At 39.3% G+C, this 17,000-nt stretch overlaps 1 protein-coding gene across 1 annotated transcript; it reads right to left on the minus strand.

Annotated features, from left to right (window-relative positions):
• Positions 1–5,912: 5,912 nt before the first annotated feature.
• On the minus strand, positions 5,913–6,738 carry ttll2 (tubulin tyrosine ligase-like family, member 2). The gene is given in 2 exon segments (XM_052012430.1): positions 5,913–6,136; positions 6,138–6,738. Coding segments are annotated over 2 exon segments (564 nt in total). The 5' UTR covers positions 6,618–6,738; the 3' UTR covers positions 5,913–6,052.
• Positions 6,739–17,000: the final 10,262 nt, after the last annotated feature.

Here is a 17,000-nt window from a genome sequence, read left to right on the forward strand (position 1 = left end):
TACCCTGGAGCCTAACATGAAAGAATAATCTCAAGGTCACTGGCACATAACTAGGGAAAGAAAATGCTAAGCACATTAAAAAATGCTTTTTGTATTTTTTTTGTATATTTAGTTATAAAAATATTAAAAAGAATTGGAAATAAGCAATGTTAACTGGGTGAATCAATAGGAAGCAGGTGATCATATGAAGGAACTCCAAAAAAATAACCTGCCTTGATGTCATTATTGTTTTAATCTCTCATTATTAATGTTAATTTATTACCCTCCCTTGAATTAACTATTTGTAATAAAATGTGAAATTTCTACCACAAGCAGCACACTGCACTCAATGAGTCCCATCTGTTTCTGTAATTGTACTCAGAGGGGCTCACAGTCTACTGAAAAGGGCCGGACAAAACAATCAATTGTAAAAAATAATTTTTGTGACAATATTTTTCTCAATGCTTTACAGAGAGTTGCTTGCTTTTGCTTTGAACATACAGTGCAGAAATGGCTATTTGGCCCAACCAGCCCGTACTTGTTGTAGCTACATTCGATCCTCCCTGTCTCCCATCTAACCACATCAGCTGTCTTCTTCCCTCACAAGTTTGACTTAAATACATCCATATTCTAAGTGGTCACTTCACAACTTCCTCATTCTGGCTACTCTTTAAATAAATAAATTTCTCCTGAAATCCCTGTGGATTTATGTGGGACAACCTCATATCATGAGCCCTAGTTTTGATTTCCACCTGCATGAAAATAATATTAATGGAATGTTATATTGTTCTTATTAGATCATGAACGTCCTTAAAGTAAGTTATTCAGATGTGTGAATTAAACAAGATACAGTGACTAATGTCATACTCTGCTTCATTAACACTCATCCTTTCTCACCTCCATTAATCATTTTCTGATTTCATTGGTTCAGGAACAAGAATGCTAAGGGCATGAAATAAGGTGCAAGAGCCTACTCTTTAGACATTGAGAGATAATTTGTCTCATTGTTAAATATATTTTTTAGCATGCCTGGCTCCATCCCACACATCAGCAAAGGTGGCAATGCATGCATTGCGCGCGTGTGCGCGCGCGCTCGCACACGCACACACACACACACACACACACACACACACACACACACACACACACACACACACACACACACACACACACACACACACACACACACACACACACACCCAAACCCAAATGAATGCTGAGTAGTCAGATCATGGCATCAATTCTCATGTGACACCAGCCTGATGCCAAATTGGATCTTGATGGTCCTAGCTGATAGCATGCAGAGAACCCATGCCAAGAAGTCAGAGTTCACCATTCTTTGATGTACTAAATGTGCACAGCGTTTAGCGCTGGTGGGTTGGGAGGGTGGTTAATAACTAAATCTTCTGTTGCTACTATTTTAATATCCATAATACATCTCCCCATTTTAATTTCTGTTTACTTTTAAATGAAAATCAGCAGCTACGCATGTAGACAATATACATCTGAAGTACACTATCACTCAGTCACAATTACCCCTCATTCTGCAGCATCTGTTACTATATGATGAGCGAAGTTATTTTTGCTCTCAGCAATCTAACTTCAAGGCATAATACTGAATTAAAAATCTATATATTAAAATTATGTTGACTAATTGTATATTGTGTAGTGAAGAAACCTGATTAAGATGCACTTTTTATGATGTGGATTTAATTACTTCTAAATGTCACAATTTATAGACTCTGAACTGTAAAAGAATATATTTTTTAGTTTTATAAATCATGAAATTTTTATTTTATGCTTTCTCCTGTGTAACTTAATCCATGTAAAATGTAAATATTAAAGATTAGAAGTGTCATTTGAACAACTATGTGAAGCAACATTTGGTGTTTCAGGTAATCTCATTGAATGATAATAATCAGGTAATGTTTCCAATTTCTCATTTCCAGCAAATCACACTGGCCATTTATGATGTTTCTTTTTAAATTTTAATTGGCTATTTGGAATTATCATAGGCCAATGATAACAATGGAATGTTGTGTTGTTAGCAACTATTGGTTGCTGCCGAAATGGCAGTGCACCAAGGGTTCAGGTAAAAGAGGGAAGTTTCTTCCTATACAAGTGTAAATATGTATTTTACATTTCTTGTAATTATGAGTGTCCTGTGGGTTTGAGTCCCTGAAAAATATCGGGGGAGAAGGCCGCCTTTGGTTGCCAGCGTTAAACATATCTATGCACTGAAGTTCCATGCGCCTCTTGACATTGAAGTCCATGGGTGATGCAACCAGCGAGTGGCACAGTACACATGTTTGACTCTAGTGACCAAAGAACAATTTCTTCCACTTACAATTTGAAATATGCTTACAAATCTGCACCCTTGTTCTGTTGTGGTCAATAGAGTCTATGACGCTGAGTGTGAGTCTGAATATCCAACACACCCAACCCCAATTCCCTCACAGATGCCAGCATTTCTGGCAAGCAAGCTGATCCCAAACATAAGTGCCACATGGTTGTTGTAATATCAGTGTCATGGTCTAAGTATAGCTAAAGCATTTCAGAATCAGGTCAAATAATTTATTTCAATTTAATTATTTACCCCTCCTGTGCTGTCAAAAATTTGTGTGTATTCGTATGTGTTAATAATCGAAGCGACTCCATATGAATGCATTCCTCATTTATTTCCCTGCACCACTCTCACATGAGCTTCCTATCTATTCCAGTTTCATTGGTAACCTGAGGGAAATGCATCAGGTGTACAATAAACTTTTATAATTTCATGAGGTCATTTTTTTATTATTTCTATGCATTTCAACCCGGGGGTGATTCACAAAGAGCAGGCTGGGTTCTCTGGTGAGTCAACAATTTTTATTTCTTGGTGATATCATTTCTGCACACCAGCGAAGATGGGAAGGATCAAATAGCAAAATGCCACAGATGCTGGAATTCTGAAATATTCAATAGGTTAGGCATTGTTTGCAGAGAAAAAAACATAGTTAATGTTTCAGTTCAATTACCTTTTACCAAACAACAGACTATTCTGATGAAAGGTCATCGACCTAAAATATTTTACCAGCATTAATTATCCATCCCTAATTACACTTGAGAAATGGTGCTGAAGGCAATTTCTTGAACAACTGCAGTCCTTCTGGCAAATGTATTCTCATAGTGCTGTTGGAGAGGGAGTTCTGGGATCTAATGCCAGTGATGATGAAGGAGCAGTGATATATTTCCAAGTCATATTGATGTGCAGATTTAAAGGGAGCCTGCAGGGGGGTGGTGTTCTCATGCTCCTGCTGCCCTTGTCCTTCCTGGTGTTAGAGGCCATGGGTTTGGGAGGTGCTGTCAGAGTAACCTAGGCAAGTATCCGCAATGCATCTTGTAGCTGGCACACACTGCAGGCACTGTGTACTGGTGGTGGGGAGAATGAATGTTTAAGGTGGTGGATGGTCTGCCAATCAAGAAGGCTGCTTTTACCTGGATGGTGTCACACGAGTGTTGTTTGAGCACCATTCATCTATGCAAGTGGTAAATATTCCATCACCCTCCTGACTTGTAGGTGGTGGAAATACTTTGGATGTCATCAGGAGGTGAGATGATACCCAACCCTTGACCTGCTCCTGAAGACATTGTATTTATGTGAGTTGAGCTTCTGACCAATGGTGACCTCTAGAATGTTGATAGTGAGGGACTCAATTATAGTAAAGCCATTGAATGTCAAGTAGGTGTGTAGACTCTCTTCTTGGAGGTGGTCATTGCCTGGTACTTCTGTGATGTATGTGCTACCTACCAGTTACCAACCCAGGCCTGAATTTTGCCTAAGTCTTCCTGTATGTGGGCATGGATTGCTTTATTTGGTGAGGAGTTGCAAATGGAATTGAATGCTGTGCAGTCATCAGCATACATCCCCACCTCATGATAGAAGAAACATCATTGATCAAGTCAGCTGAAGACTGTTAGACCAAGGATACTGCCCAATCAGTCTTGCTGGTCTGGTTTCTTAACTGGTGGTAGTGGAGTAATGAATGTTGTCAGAGTTTTAAATTAAAACTGTTAAAGACTGTTATTGGCAGTGTTGGACATTTACAGTTAAAGGCTACTCCTAAAGTATAATCTTCTCCAGACCAGCTTTTCATCATCAAAGTGATGGAACATACCAATGGCTACCTGACCCGCTCTCTCATACCCACTTTTGTTTTTCCAGAACCACTCAGCTCCGCACCTCATTGCAGCCTTGGTGCTGCCTGGCATCACTTTGCTGATGATGGAGAGTAGCCTGATTGGATACTGATTAGAGTCAGATTGGATTTATTATAATTTTCTACACAGGATATACCTGACAATGTGGACAATTGTCCACATTGTCAGGTCACCTTCAGTGTTGGAACTTCTTGTCCGGGGCATAACTAGTTTTAGGATGCAGGTCTTCAGTATAATAGCTTGGTTGTTGATGATGCTACCAAACCAGTCTTGGTGATGGGCAGTGAAGACATCCACCGAGTGTACCTTCTGTTTTCCTGCTGCTTTGTGTACTGAAAGAATTAAATGACCCTTCAGTTGAATGTTATGTAAGGGTGCAGTTTTGATCAGGCTCTGGTACATGGACTGCTACGAGTAATTTTTCCATTGTTAAATAGAGTGAACAACAGGGAGGGAATCAAAAGGGGCTACAGCTTTAACATTTCTTTGTGTCAATGTTGATACGCAAACTTCCCTAAGGTGTTGATAATATAATCAAATATAATTTTACTTTATTTCTGAGCATTGTTTTGCTATATTCTGGTTTAAAATTCAATATGCTAATAGTACTAATATAGTTTATTTCTTAGCAGTTAAAATCAGGAAAAGAATGTTAAAGTGTAGCTATACAGTTAGGATTCCGATTGTCTTAAATGTTTTGGGTTGCATCACTTGAAATGAACACAGAGGAAACAAATAAGGGACAAAGATAACTTAGTGTGCTTGTGACTGGAAGCATTTTCCCATATTTCCAGTTTTGGGCAGATAACTTGGTATGTTTGGATTAATATCAGAATTGATCTAAACAGAAAACTTAAAGGTAAACCCGTGAAAAAATGAATAAGAATATCATCATGGCGCCTCCCCAGAACACAACAGTGTAATATAATTCTTGAGTATAACTACTGATTCAGTATGGTAAATTATTGCATCCACTTCAGTCTAGTCATAACATACACCATTCATGTAGTGTCAGTGTCAAAACATTTGAATACAAAGTGGCCTATGAGGAAAGTCCAGCGAGACCCTATAATCAATATTCATCTTGCACTGCAGTAAATGAACCATTCATGTTTTTAAAAAATCAACAATTAACATGAAAGGTGATTCCATGATGTAGCATTTTGAATATGAATGTGAGTTTTATTCTAGGATGTAGGTACATTTTTGTTTCAATGTTTATCACAGTTGTATGAAAATAAAACAAGATGTTTGACACGGATCAAATGCATAGCTTTTATTTAATAAAATTAATTAATCACTCAGTTAGAGATGATAATTGAAACAAGTGATCTGCCAAATTTACAGAATAGAGTGAAACATATGTCAAAACTTCATTATTTAAAGTTTATTCCAGCATATGATTTCACTATATCACAACAAGAAAATGTCCACAAAACATGTTGCATCATGACTCTGTAAGCAGATGGTTTTATTAAGGTTACTTCACTTCCTGGCCATATGGTTGTTATACAGAACATATTGTACAAATGCAATCATTTCTGTCCCAACAACTGGTGTATAATACTGTGTGAAAATAAAATTAGTTTTGAAACACTTGCCAATTGGCTCAATAACACCTGACACTTTATTCTGGCTTCCAGGCTCAAATAAGTTGGACTAATAAATGTTTGTTTTCAATGAAAAAAGCCAATAAAGAAAATCTCAGACTATGGTCTATTTCTATTTGTAAAGAACTAGGTATCCTAGAATTGAAGCAACTGGAGAGAATGCAAATGTTCAACCATTAGTTTTCAAAGCAGCATTCACTGAGCAATGGAGGATTGCGTGGCCCCCACAACAAAGGGTCAAAGCATTCTCTTCTATTAAAGGAGCCTCAAGATGGGGCCTCAGTTTTCCCTTTTGTATTCTTTGATTCCCGGAATACCTGTCTCTTCAGCATCTTTTGCAGCTCCTGCATTTATTACCTTAATGTTTAAGGGGTCCTGAGATGCCTTCAGTGTCACTTCATTAAATGGGAATGTCAGGATGAAGTCACCTATGCGAGTTATGGGCTTCTTATCATAATCTGAAATGCTGTACTGTGGGAAAGATGCCAAATCATACTTGTGCAACTTAACTGAAGGGAACCGTGAACCCAGTTTACGAAAATACTGATCAGACTGTGCATTATGTGCTTCCAGCAATGTTACCCTGTTTATGGCATTCCGTGTATGAATAGGGCTACTTTTGTTCAAATTTTCTCTCAACTGTGAGGTCAAGGTCTTCTTTGGCAGTGGTCTCGTGAGCTTGCAATTCTTTCTGCTTTCCTTGGTTCTGAACGATGTACAGGTACTCCACCTGTGGGGACCATGCACGTTTTTGATGCATTCTTCAGTGGACCGGTACAGTTTGCTGCTCCGGGGGGATTTGTTTTCCATGTCTGGTTTTTGAGAGTCCATTGCCTGGTCTTCACTGGCAAACTTTGGTTGCACACTATAGACTGACTACAACTTTTGTGGCAGAGTAACAGGGAATGGTTGTGCATGCTGGAAGACCAAGTTTCCTTCAAAGTGTTCTTAAATCTTCTTTTAGATGTGGTGGAATGAAGATTTCTGTAAGAGTTAGTTATGCAAAAGGAAGGATAGCTACGAGACAAGGTATTATATTGCCATGGGCTTGGGTAACCTCGCTGGCGCAATGTGTCTATCTCTTTGTAGTTCAGCAAATCAATGAGGTCATATAATAGTCCTTTCTTCACTACCACATCAGCATTGCACTCTAGTATTAGTGCTGGGCTATAATTTACTTCTAATAGCCATGGCTTTATGTTATCATCTATTAGGATATCAAAACCAAACAGTTCAAGACAGTTCGGAGGGGATGGAATGGATGGAGTAATTGTAAGCAGCGTCATTGTTACAATATTACTTATTCTCTGCCACATTAGTGGTTCATTTATATTCAGACTGTGAAGGTAAGCACGGAATTGGCTCATTGTCCATTTACAACCTGAACCAACGCGTTCTTTATCCATCGTATAGGAGGGTCCAAATCTATTGATGCTAGTATTTGTTAAATGAGCATATATGTTATCTAGAGATGAAAGATTATACTTTTCTGTTCCAAACCTCACCAAACCTTCTTGGTAAATGTAAACTGTTAATGGGGAAAAACTGGTGACACAAACATAGATTCGCAAATCAAATTTGTAACCAGAGATGAGAAGAGGGTTGGTGATGTACTTCTGCACTATAACAGAAGAGCTATAAGTCAAATCTTTGATATCTTGAAATATAAATATTCCTCTGCCACGGGAGAGATCAACAGGCTTGCAGATCCAGTATCCAGGCTTTCCTCCATTAGCCTTTTTGTCTCTTGTATATTCAGCAACAAATTTGGTGTAGTCATTGGGAAGGATGAAAGCTAAAGGGCTAAAGTTATACGTATTAGGTCCATAAATCCCTAACATACGTTTCAAATTACGAGCAAGATTGTCCTTTCGAGTAATGCCCATGATGTTTGGGTAGTGGACCAGTCTTTGCCAAGGCATGATGTTCTCATATTCCGAATTGAAAAAACTAGATCGCCAATACAGATTCCAGTCATCCTCATCCTGCACTTCTTCATCGAATTCCACCCAACCACGCTCAAGGAGAACATCTCGGATGATTTCAGGAGTGCCTTCATGCACACGAAAAACCAATGACTTACTTAGATCTTCTGATTCAGACCTATTTCCCATGGTCTCACGCAATCTTTGCCATGCCTTACGGAAGAAAGAAAAGAATCATAGAGCCACGTAGCATCAAAATAAGCCACTTGGCCCTTGAGCTTAACAGTTCCACCTTTTAGCAATTATCCAACAAAATAATATTTATATAAGCAAAACAAATGCTGATAAAACAAAAATAATTAAAATGACCCAATAATCTAATTTATCCAATGATTAACTTCCCCATCTCATTAGTTACACTGGAATGAGATCTTAAGTATAGTTATTGCAATCCCATCTCAGAATCAGAAGATGTAGGCTTCAAACCCCATTCCAGAATTTTCCATGGAACTGTCTCCAAGCTCACCCCATGGGTCCTGGATATCCATTAACTGGTATCCAGTTGGTATGGCCATGGGGATGGTGAGATATTTGTGGTTAACTTACCGGAATAGCATTGACTAGGCTAGAACACTCATGCAGGCACACAAATTTGAATTCCACCTTGGCAACTGGGGAATTTAAACCTAGTTAACAAAATGAATTTGTAATAATCAACAGTAATGATAACCAAGAAATTACATGAAGTTACTGAAGTAAAAACTGAACTTATATCTTTCAGGTGAGAAAATCCAGTCTCAATGTGATTCCAGACTCAATGTAGTTGACTCCTAATTGCTTCCTCATTTCTGGAATTTAGGCATTGCCATTGCCAGTAAGATGTAGAATGCTTTTTTAAAAAGTCATTACTGTCACAATTTGTCAAACTGTTAATAAGCTGATGAAGATTTCTACTACTTTACACCATTCTCCAAGCACAGAAAATCTGCAGTCTGAAAGGAGGCCATCTGGCCCACTGTATCTTTAAAATTACAAAAAACTGTAGGTCTCAGCTCTTCAAGTAGACATCCAAGTCCTGTTTAAACGTAATGAGGGTTTCCGTGTCTCCCACCCTGTCAGGCAGTGGGCTCCAGACCCCAACTCTTGCTGGCAGAAAAGTTTTCCAAATCTCTGCCCCATGGGTAGATCTCTTCTCAGCCAAGGGAAATATAGACTTCCTATTCACTCTGTCCAGGTCCCTCATAAATTTACACACCTCAATTCGTTCTCCCCTCAGCCATCTCTGTTCCTAATAAACAATCCTACCTTACCCAATCTTTCCTCACAGCTACAACTTTATTGTCCTGGTAACATACTCCTAAATCTCATCTGAACCCTCTCCAGTGTAATCACACCTTTCCCATAATGCAGAGATCATGATTTCTACATTAGCAGGGTGACAAAACCAAGGCTCGAATTCTAGCCTTCACCTAACACTTTTTATCTTACAGCAGAAACCTGCAAACAGCATCTGCAACAGAAAGGAGACAGCTCCCTTGACATTATGCTCGCTTCATTTCATGTCCCATGGAGATGTAGGTGGGGATTCTGCTCCAGCTGTGGAACAGTGCCATCACCAGTTTAGTAGTTGCAAACTCATTCAGTCATCACAGTATCTCTACAAAGTTGTACGCATCTATAAAGTTCCACACCGTTCTCTGTCTCATTAGGGCCAACAGGTTTGCAAACCAGTTCTTGGCATGTTCTCTCTTTCCTTGCACATTCATTACAGGAACTGGGAACAAAGAGGAAGATAATCTTGATAATGATTGAGGCAAAGGGAGGGAGGAACAAGAGACAAGATACTAGCTCCTCCTCTATCTACTACCTAGTCCTCGCTATTTTGGGCAGCACAGTGACACAACAGTTGCAGCCGCTGCCACACAGCTCCTGTGACCTGGATTCAATCCTGACTTTGGTGCATTTGTGTGGCGTTTGTTTGTTTTCCATGTGACTTCCTACTTCCCAATGATGTCTGATGGGTTAATTGGCCACTCTAAATTGCCCCTGGCATAGGTGTGTGCCCAGAGAACTGGGAGCTGATGGACATGTCAGAAGGAATAGGTTACAGGGAAATATGGGAGAATGGGACTCATAGGATTGCTCTGAGAACCAATGTAGAAAGTGACCATTTGGCCCATCAAGTCTATGTCCCAAGGAAACAAAAAATTCTAATACTTCCTTTACTAATCTAATCTTTAATAATGCTCATTTTGCTTGCTTTGGACTAGAGCCCACTATTACTTTCTATCCTTTTCTTTCTCTTAATATTTTTGGGACCTTAATGCTGCCTCTTGGTACCTGGTCAGCCATCCTTTCAGTTTTCCTCACCAAACATCATCATCCCTGCTGACCTGTTTTTGAACACTTGCTCCCCTCAACGCTTTTGAAACCTCAAGATTTAGTTACAGGTAGTTTTTCTATAACATGTTTCCATAACACAAATTGAGTTAACGTGATTGATGGATTAGGGTACACTACTTGCATTACACAGACTGCATTGGTTATAGTGCAATCACAATCAGGAAAACCTGTTTAAATCTGTGCTTTGAAGGTAACTATAGCTTGTTCTGCTATAACATGACTTTCTATAATGCAAAGTTCCTAGGAACATGACAATCACATTATGGCAGAACTTATCTGTACAGTAAAATTCTGATAATTTGCTATTCGAATGCTCAGAATCTAAAGTTTTCATCCTTGCTTTCAAATGAATCCATCGGTTTGAACTACCCCACCTTTTTAACAACCTTCAAGCCTCCCAGAAATCTGGTTCTTCTATTCTGGCCTCTTGAGCATCAACTGTCTACTCCCTCAACTCCAGAAGCTCCTCCCTAACATCTCCACAGCCCTCACTCTTCTTCTAAGATATTCCTTAAGACATAACTCCATGCACTGACTTTTGGTCACTTGGCATCAGGTTGTTGTTATGAAGAAGCTGTGAAGCTTCTGTGTTCTCTTCTGTGTTCTGTGAAGCTTATGCTGCCGTGAAGAAGCACCTTGGGGTGTTCTAATAAAAGACCCACAGAAGTAGTTATGTGTTTATTGTTGCAAGTTATTACTTACAGGCTCTAATGATGTTTAATGCCAGGGAGGAGAACACAGAAGTGGACCATCCATGAAACCCTCGACTATGATCCCATTCCCTTGATCTCACCTTTGTGTTTCTTACTATTTGAGTTCTTGGCATCACATTCCATATTTATAGCTTGGGATAACAGGAAAGGTTTCTGATCAAGTCCACTTTCCCATCATATGCTTCAATTCCCCTAGTGCTCAAAAGTCTATCAATCACAACACTGAAGATACTCTGAGGTGGAGAATTCCAAAGATTCACAGTCCTCCAAGTGAAGAAATTTCCTTTCAACTCAGTCCTAAATGGTTGGACTTTGACCCTGTGACATTGCTCCCTGGTCCTGGACACTCCAGCCTGAGGAAATTGCATCTCAGCATCTACTTTCTCAGAATTTCATGTGTTTCAGTGAGATTACCTCTTTCTCCTAAACTACAGTGAATATGGGCCAATTCTACACAATCTCTCCTCACAGAAAAACCATTACATCCCAAGAATAAATCTAATGGATCCCTGCTGCACTGTTCCCAAGTTATGTATATCCTTTATTAAAAGCAAAACTGCAATGCTGCAATAAAAAAGCCAATGCTGGAAATACTAAGCAAGCCATATGACATCTGACAAAAGGTTATCGATCTGAAATGTTAACTCTGTTTCTGTCTCCATAGATGCTGCCTAACTTGCTGAGAATTTACAATTTCCACATCCCTTCTCAAGTAGGAAACCAAAACTGTACACTTCATCAAAAACCTGCAAAGGAATTCCTACTTTGTACTCCACCCCTCTTGCAATAAAGACTTCAGATCATTTAACTTTTAATTCCTTGCCGTACATGGTTAGTTGTCTGTCATGAACTAGAACACCAAGATCATGCATTTACCTCTTTCTCACCATCTACAAGATATTCGGAATTGAACAGTCTCAAATCTTTCTATAGTTTACTTTATTTGCAACTTTCTTGTCCACTCACTTGACCAGTCCATGCCCGTGCAGGCCATTAATATAATTGTAAATAGCTGAGAGCACAGTCCCGATCTTTCAGCATCTACCAGTAACAACTGAAAATGCACCTGTTACTCCAACTCTATTTATTATATATTTCAATCAATTCCTATTTTTCCTTCCTCTCTGGACAGACATGTTGCTTACATTTGCTACTATATCAGAATTTAACTATTTTATGTTCCTTACTCTCAATATCTGCTGTGTTTATTATGGTTTTCACATTGACAGCACAAAAAAACATTTCAGTCATTTCCTTATTCCCCATTATAATCCTTTGTCTTTGCCTCGAAGAGATGCACATTTGCTTTCTCTATCTTGCTTTTCACATTTTTGTAGAATATTTCTCATGTTTGTTCCTGGTTCACATACTATCTTCTTCCTGCTCGTTAATTAACTGGTCACCCAGTCCTACTATAACCATCAACCTAATTTAGTGCTCAACCTTCTCTCTCTTCTTAGCAACACGCATATTCTTAGTATAGTATACTATATTTAACCTCTTTAGTCAGACACTTTTCCAAGATTTTTTTTATTTTCCAATGGATAATATATTCATTAGAAAATAAAATATTTCTTTAGCTGTTTGCCTTTGGTGAATTTACCTTCCCAATCTACTTTTGTCAATGTGCCTTAATGTGGCTTTAAGTTCACAAGTTCCAATGGACATCTCTTTACATAGCCTTTCTTCCCTCTACTCTTTAGCCCAGATGAAGGGTCTCAACCTGAAATGTTGACAGTCCATTTCCCTCTACAGATGCTGCCTGGCCCACTGAGTTCCTCTAGCAGTGTTTGTTTTTTTGTTCGCTGATGCATGGCTACGAAACTCTATCCTTCCCGTTTGCCTCTGCTCATCATTAGCCAAAAAGCTACTTTTCTCATTAACTTGGTCTCTCACCTTAAATCTATAACTATCCCCTCACCTGAACCCTCTTTCTGCTCCTTTTTATTTTAGCCTAAAACCTTTTCTACAGAGTGTAAGAGAGGATATAGGCAGGCTGATTTAGACCAAAGAGGAGACAAATGGAATGGGTAGGAATGTGCTTTATTTCCATATGGTGCAGGGAACAAACATTTGAAAAAAGGGAGTTTGAAGACTAACATATAGGCATTGAGATCAGTGCCCATGAATGGAGAGTCTTAAGCACTCTAGATTCAACTCTGACACCACCAGGGAAAGTATTCCTCAATGTTGACATCAATGCAGTGTATGACAGCTAGACTGCATTCTTTGAGAGGTGTTAGCTACACAATGTCCGGGGACTATTCTTACCTTACTCCTAAAAAAACACAAATCTGGTGGAAATGAGGAATGGATTGGGCAGCACCTGAGATACTAACTTCCAGAGCATTGGGTGCACACTGATGTTACTCAGGGCTTTCTGCATCCAATAATACCATGACACAAGCAACCCCACAAATTGTAACCCAGTTGGCCTGCTTAGTACTTGACTCCAGAACAGCACTACATACCAAATCTGAACATTCCCCCTCAAAGCAATGCATGGGAGTGACACCAGCTAACAATGAACAGTCTCTAGATACAATCAGCAGCAGCAGCTCCTAACCAGCCGTAAAATGCCATTAAAGAAGCCACACCAAGGAGTATCCAATCATCTGCCTCACACCGCAGCTTGAGGAAGCAGAAGTAGAACAGGAGAAACAAAGGTCCATTTAGATATCACAAGGAAACAATGCGCAACCTCATTTTGGAGTATATTGCTTTAAAAGGAATTGTAGAGATATATTATGCTTTGTTATTCATATGGACTAATCATGCAGGAAAATATCTTATTTTTTTGTTGTCTTATTCAATCAATTGATTATCATTCACATTTTTACATGGTAACAGAAGAGTATTATATATTCCCATATTTTGCAGTGTATTGGCTCTTGATTTGACAGAGAAGGAATTAAGATTGTGGTGACATTCCTTCCAAAGTATTAAATAGATGGGCACCTTTCAGTAAAATTGAGCTAATGCCCATTTCAGCACATATTGAGGAGCTTCTGAGTGAAGTCATTTTGATGTTCTCCCCAAAATCTTGGGCTGCCTTGTCTCAGGAATTCCATGTCCATGTGGTGCAGGGGACATGACCACTACAAAGAGCAGCAATGCTTTTGAACACAAAGAAAGCAAAACCCCTGTCTTTACAACCCAGAAGTTTATCTTATTGTAACTCTTTGCTGGGGCAGAACTGGCAATTTTAGTGAGTTTATTCTCCATGAGAGGAGAGCTATGCCTCATCACCCACTGTCCTGACCAGTAGCATCATGGTCTGGTACGACAATTCAAATGCACAGGAATGCAAGAAGCTGCAGAAAGTAGTGGACTCTGTCCAATACACCACAGGCACATCCCTCCCCACCATTGGTAGTAACTACAGAAGGCGTTACCTCAAGGCAACATCCATCATCAAAGATCCCCACCATCCAGGCCATGCCATCTTCTTGCAGCTACCATCAGGCAGGAGGTACAGAAGCCTGAAGTCCCACACCATTAGATTCAAGAACAGCTACTTCCCTTCAATCATTCGATTCTTGAACCAACTGGCACAACCCTGATCACTAGAGTTTAGCAACACTGAGACCACTTTGATCACTTTGCATTAAAATGGACTTCCGTTTTTTTTGTTCTAATTGGGTTCTTTCTTGCAAAAATTGTATTTTTTTTCTTGTGAATGCTGCTTATATGATGCTATGTGCCTGTGAAGCTGCTTCAAGTAAGTTTTTCATTGCACTTGTGCATGTGACAATAAACTTGACTTTGACTTCATAGAACACTACAGCACAGAAAACAGGCCATTTGGCCCTTCTAGTCTGTGCCAAAACTTTATTTCCACTAGTCCCATTGACCTGCACCCAGTCCATAACCCTCCAGACCTCTCCCACCCATGTATCTATACAATTTTCTTAAAACTTGAGTGAGCCCGCATTTACAAACGTCAGATGGCAGCTCATTCCATACTCCCACCACTCTCTGAGTGAAGAAGTTCCCCCTAATGTTCCCCCAAACCTTTCCCCCTTCACCCTAAAGCCATGTCCTCTCGTAATTATCTCTCCTCATCTAGGTGCGAAGAGCCTACTCGCATTTACTCTGTCTATACCCCTCATAATTTTGTAAACCTCTATCAAATCTTCTCTCATTCTTCTACACTCCAAGGAATAAAGTCCTAACTTGTTTAATCTTTCCCTGTAACTCAACTCCTGAAGACTCGGCAACATACTAGTAAATCTTCTCTGCACTCTTTCAATCTTACTGATATCCTTCCTATAGATTTCGCCTTTGAAGTCCTTCCACTTACTGAACACATCCTTGCCAGAAAACAACTTATCCCAATCTACTCTTCCTAGATCCTTTCTCATTTCCACAAAATTGGCTTTTCTCCAATTTAGAACCTCAACTTTCATGATCTAACAGGTCTCAGGGAAGCCTCATACAACAGAAGAAAGATGTGCATTTATTCCTAACTGCTTTACTGCCAACAGTTAATTTTGAACCTTAGTGTAACATAGGCAGTAAGTCAGCTGGTTTCAGACATCAATCTCCCATAAACAGCAATTTGACAATCATCTCATAAATCTACATTCAATGATTAAACATCTTAAAGATTAATGAAAAGCCAAAGAAGTTGATAAAAGATCTAGGCTACAGCCAGGAGGGAACTTTTGGTGAGGTGAAAGGAATTCCATCTGTGGTTGGCTAAATTTCCAACCACAGATGCATCCTCATGCAACAGGTGATGAAAGGAATTAGACTGCACAGAAATAGTTAGAGCAGGTTTGGAGAAGCTGAGAAAATATCTCAGTAAAAATAAAGTGCACATAGCATGCACATGAACCAATTAGAAAAGTGTGGAAAGCCATCTTTTTGGCTGAGGCATGAGAAGGAAGGCTGGTCGACACCTTGGAGAGCCTATAGTAATTCACACACTTTTTGTTAATTAGTTTTCATTTGCAGATGTGCAACTTTGAACCACTCTTACAGTGACAATAGGAACCGAAATCCAAACACCCAGCATTCAAAACCATAGGATGTAATTTCTTCCTTCCTTTAATCTAGATTACCGGTATTAAATTTCTTGTTTTCACTTTTACTGATTGGTTTAACAAAAAACAATCAGCTATTAGTCTATCAATCATTTTAATTTTCTGCATTTCATAAAGGAAGACTTTAAATTTATCAGTAATCTGTCACTTCAGAAGGAAAAAGAATTTCATATCTTGTTCAAGATTCTCTCAAGAATGATTTAAAAGCTTTAACAGGATTAAATCCAATAAAACGGTTACAATGTGAAGAACATCAGAAATTACATTCACCCACCACCATGCTCCTTCCACTTCATCACTGTGAGTTGAGAAGTTATTAGTCCCAGCACAGTCACCAGAAACGACAAATAAACCACTGACGTCTCATTATCACTGGGATCTCACACAAAATTGTGACAGATATTCAAAATAATCTATTTGTTTTTGCAGTGCAGCCACATGACTAATGTGTTTCTCAGAGCTTCAGGGCAGGTATCAAGCTACTTTTCTCTCTTTGTGGCTGAATTTCCATTTCATATTCAACTCTAAATGTTTTTTGCACTCTTTTGTTCATTCTTTCTGGGCACCTTTCAAGCCATCCTCTGGACTCATTTCATAACTTGCTTCTCCCTTGGTCCTGATGTCACCAGTTTTGTGTCTCTGCAAAATCTCTAAAATCACCAGAAAGCTAGGTAGACCAACATCAATGTCTTTAACAGGCAAACTTCTGCAGCATAGAGCCTCTAATCACACTCAGTCAGGCCTGTGAGGCAAGCCATGTGATTCCCAATGCCCAACACCAGACTCCTGAAAGGGTCTATTCCAAACCATCACAGTAAGATATTACAAGGCCAACAGAGGGAAAGGTTCAAAGACATGTTCAAACTTCCCTGAAAATATGCAATATCTTCCCTGGCCCATAACCACTCAAAAAAAAAGGGGGATGGAGCAATCAGCACGATGCCAAGAACTTTGAGTCCATGCAGGAAGCCCTGTTTGAAATGAAAGGAGTGCATCAACTCCCAAACTATCCATCCAGACAGGCACCTACTACCCTTCTGTGGAAGAGTCTGTAGTTCCCTTATTGGCTGCTGTCCACTTTTGAACCCACAAAATTGGAGAGGGAACAAGTAATGCTAAATTCTG

This window comes from Pristis pectinata, chromosome 3 (genome assembly GCF_009764475.1).
Source record: "Pristis pectinata isolate sPriPec2 chromosome 3, sPriPec2.1.pri, whole genome shotgun sequence".
Lineage (NCBI taxonomy): Eukaryota > Metazoa > Chordata > Chondrichthyes > Rhinopristiformes > Pristidae > Pristis > Pristis pectinata.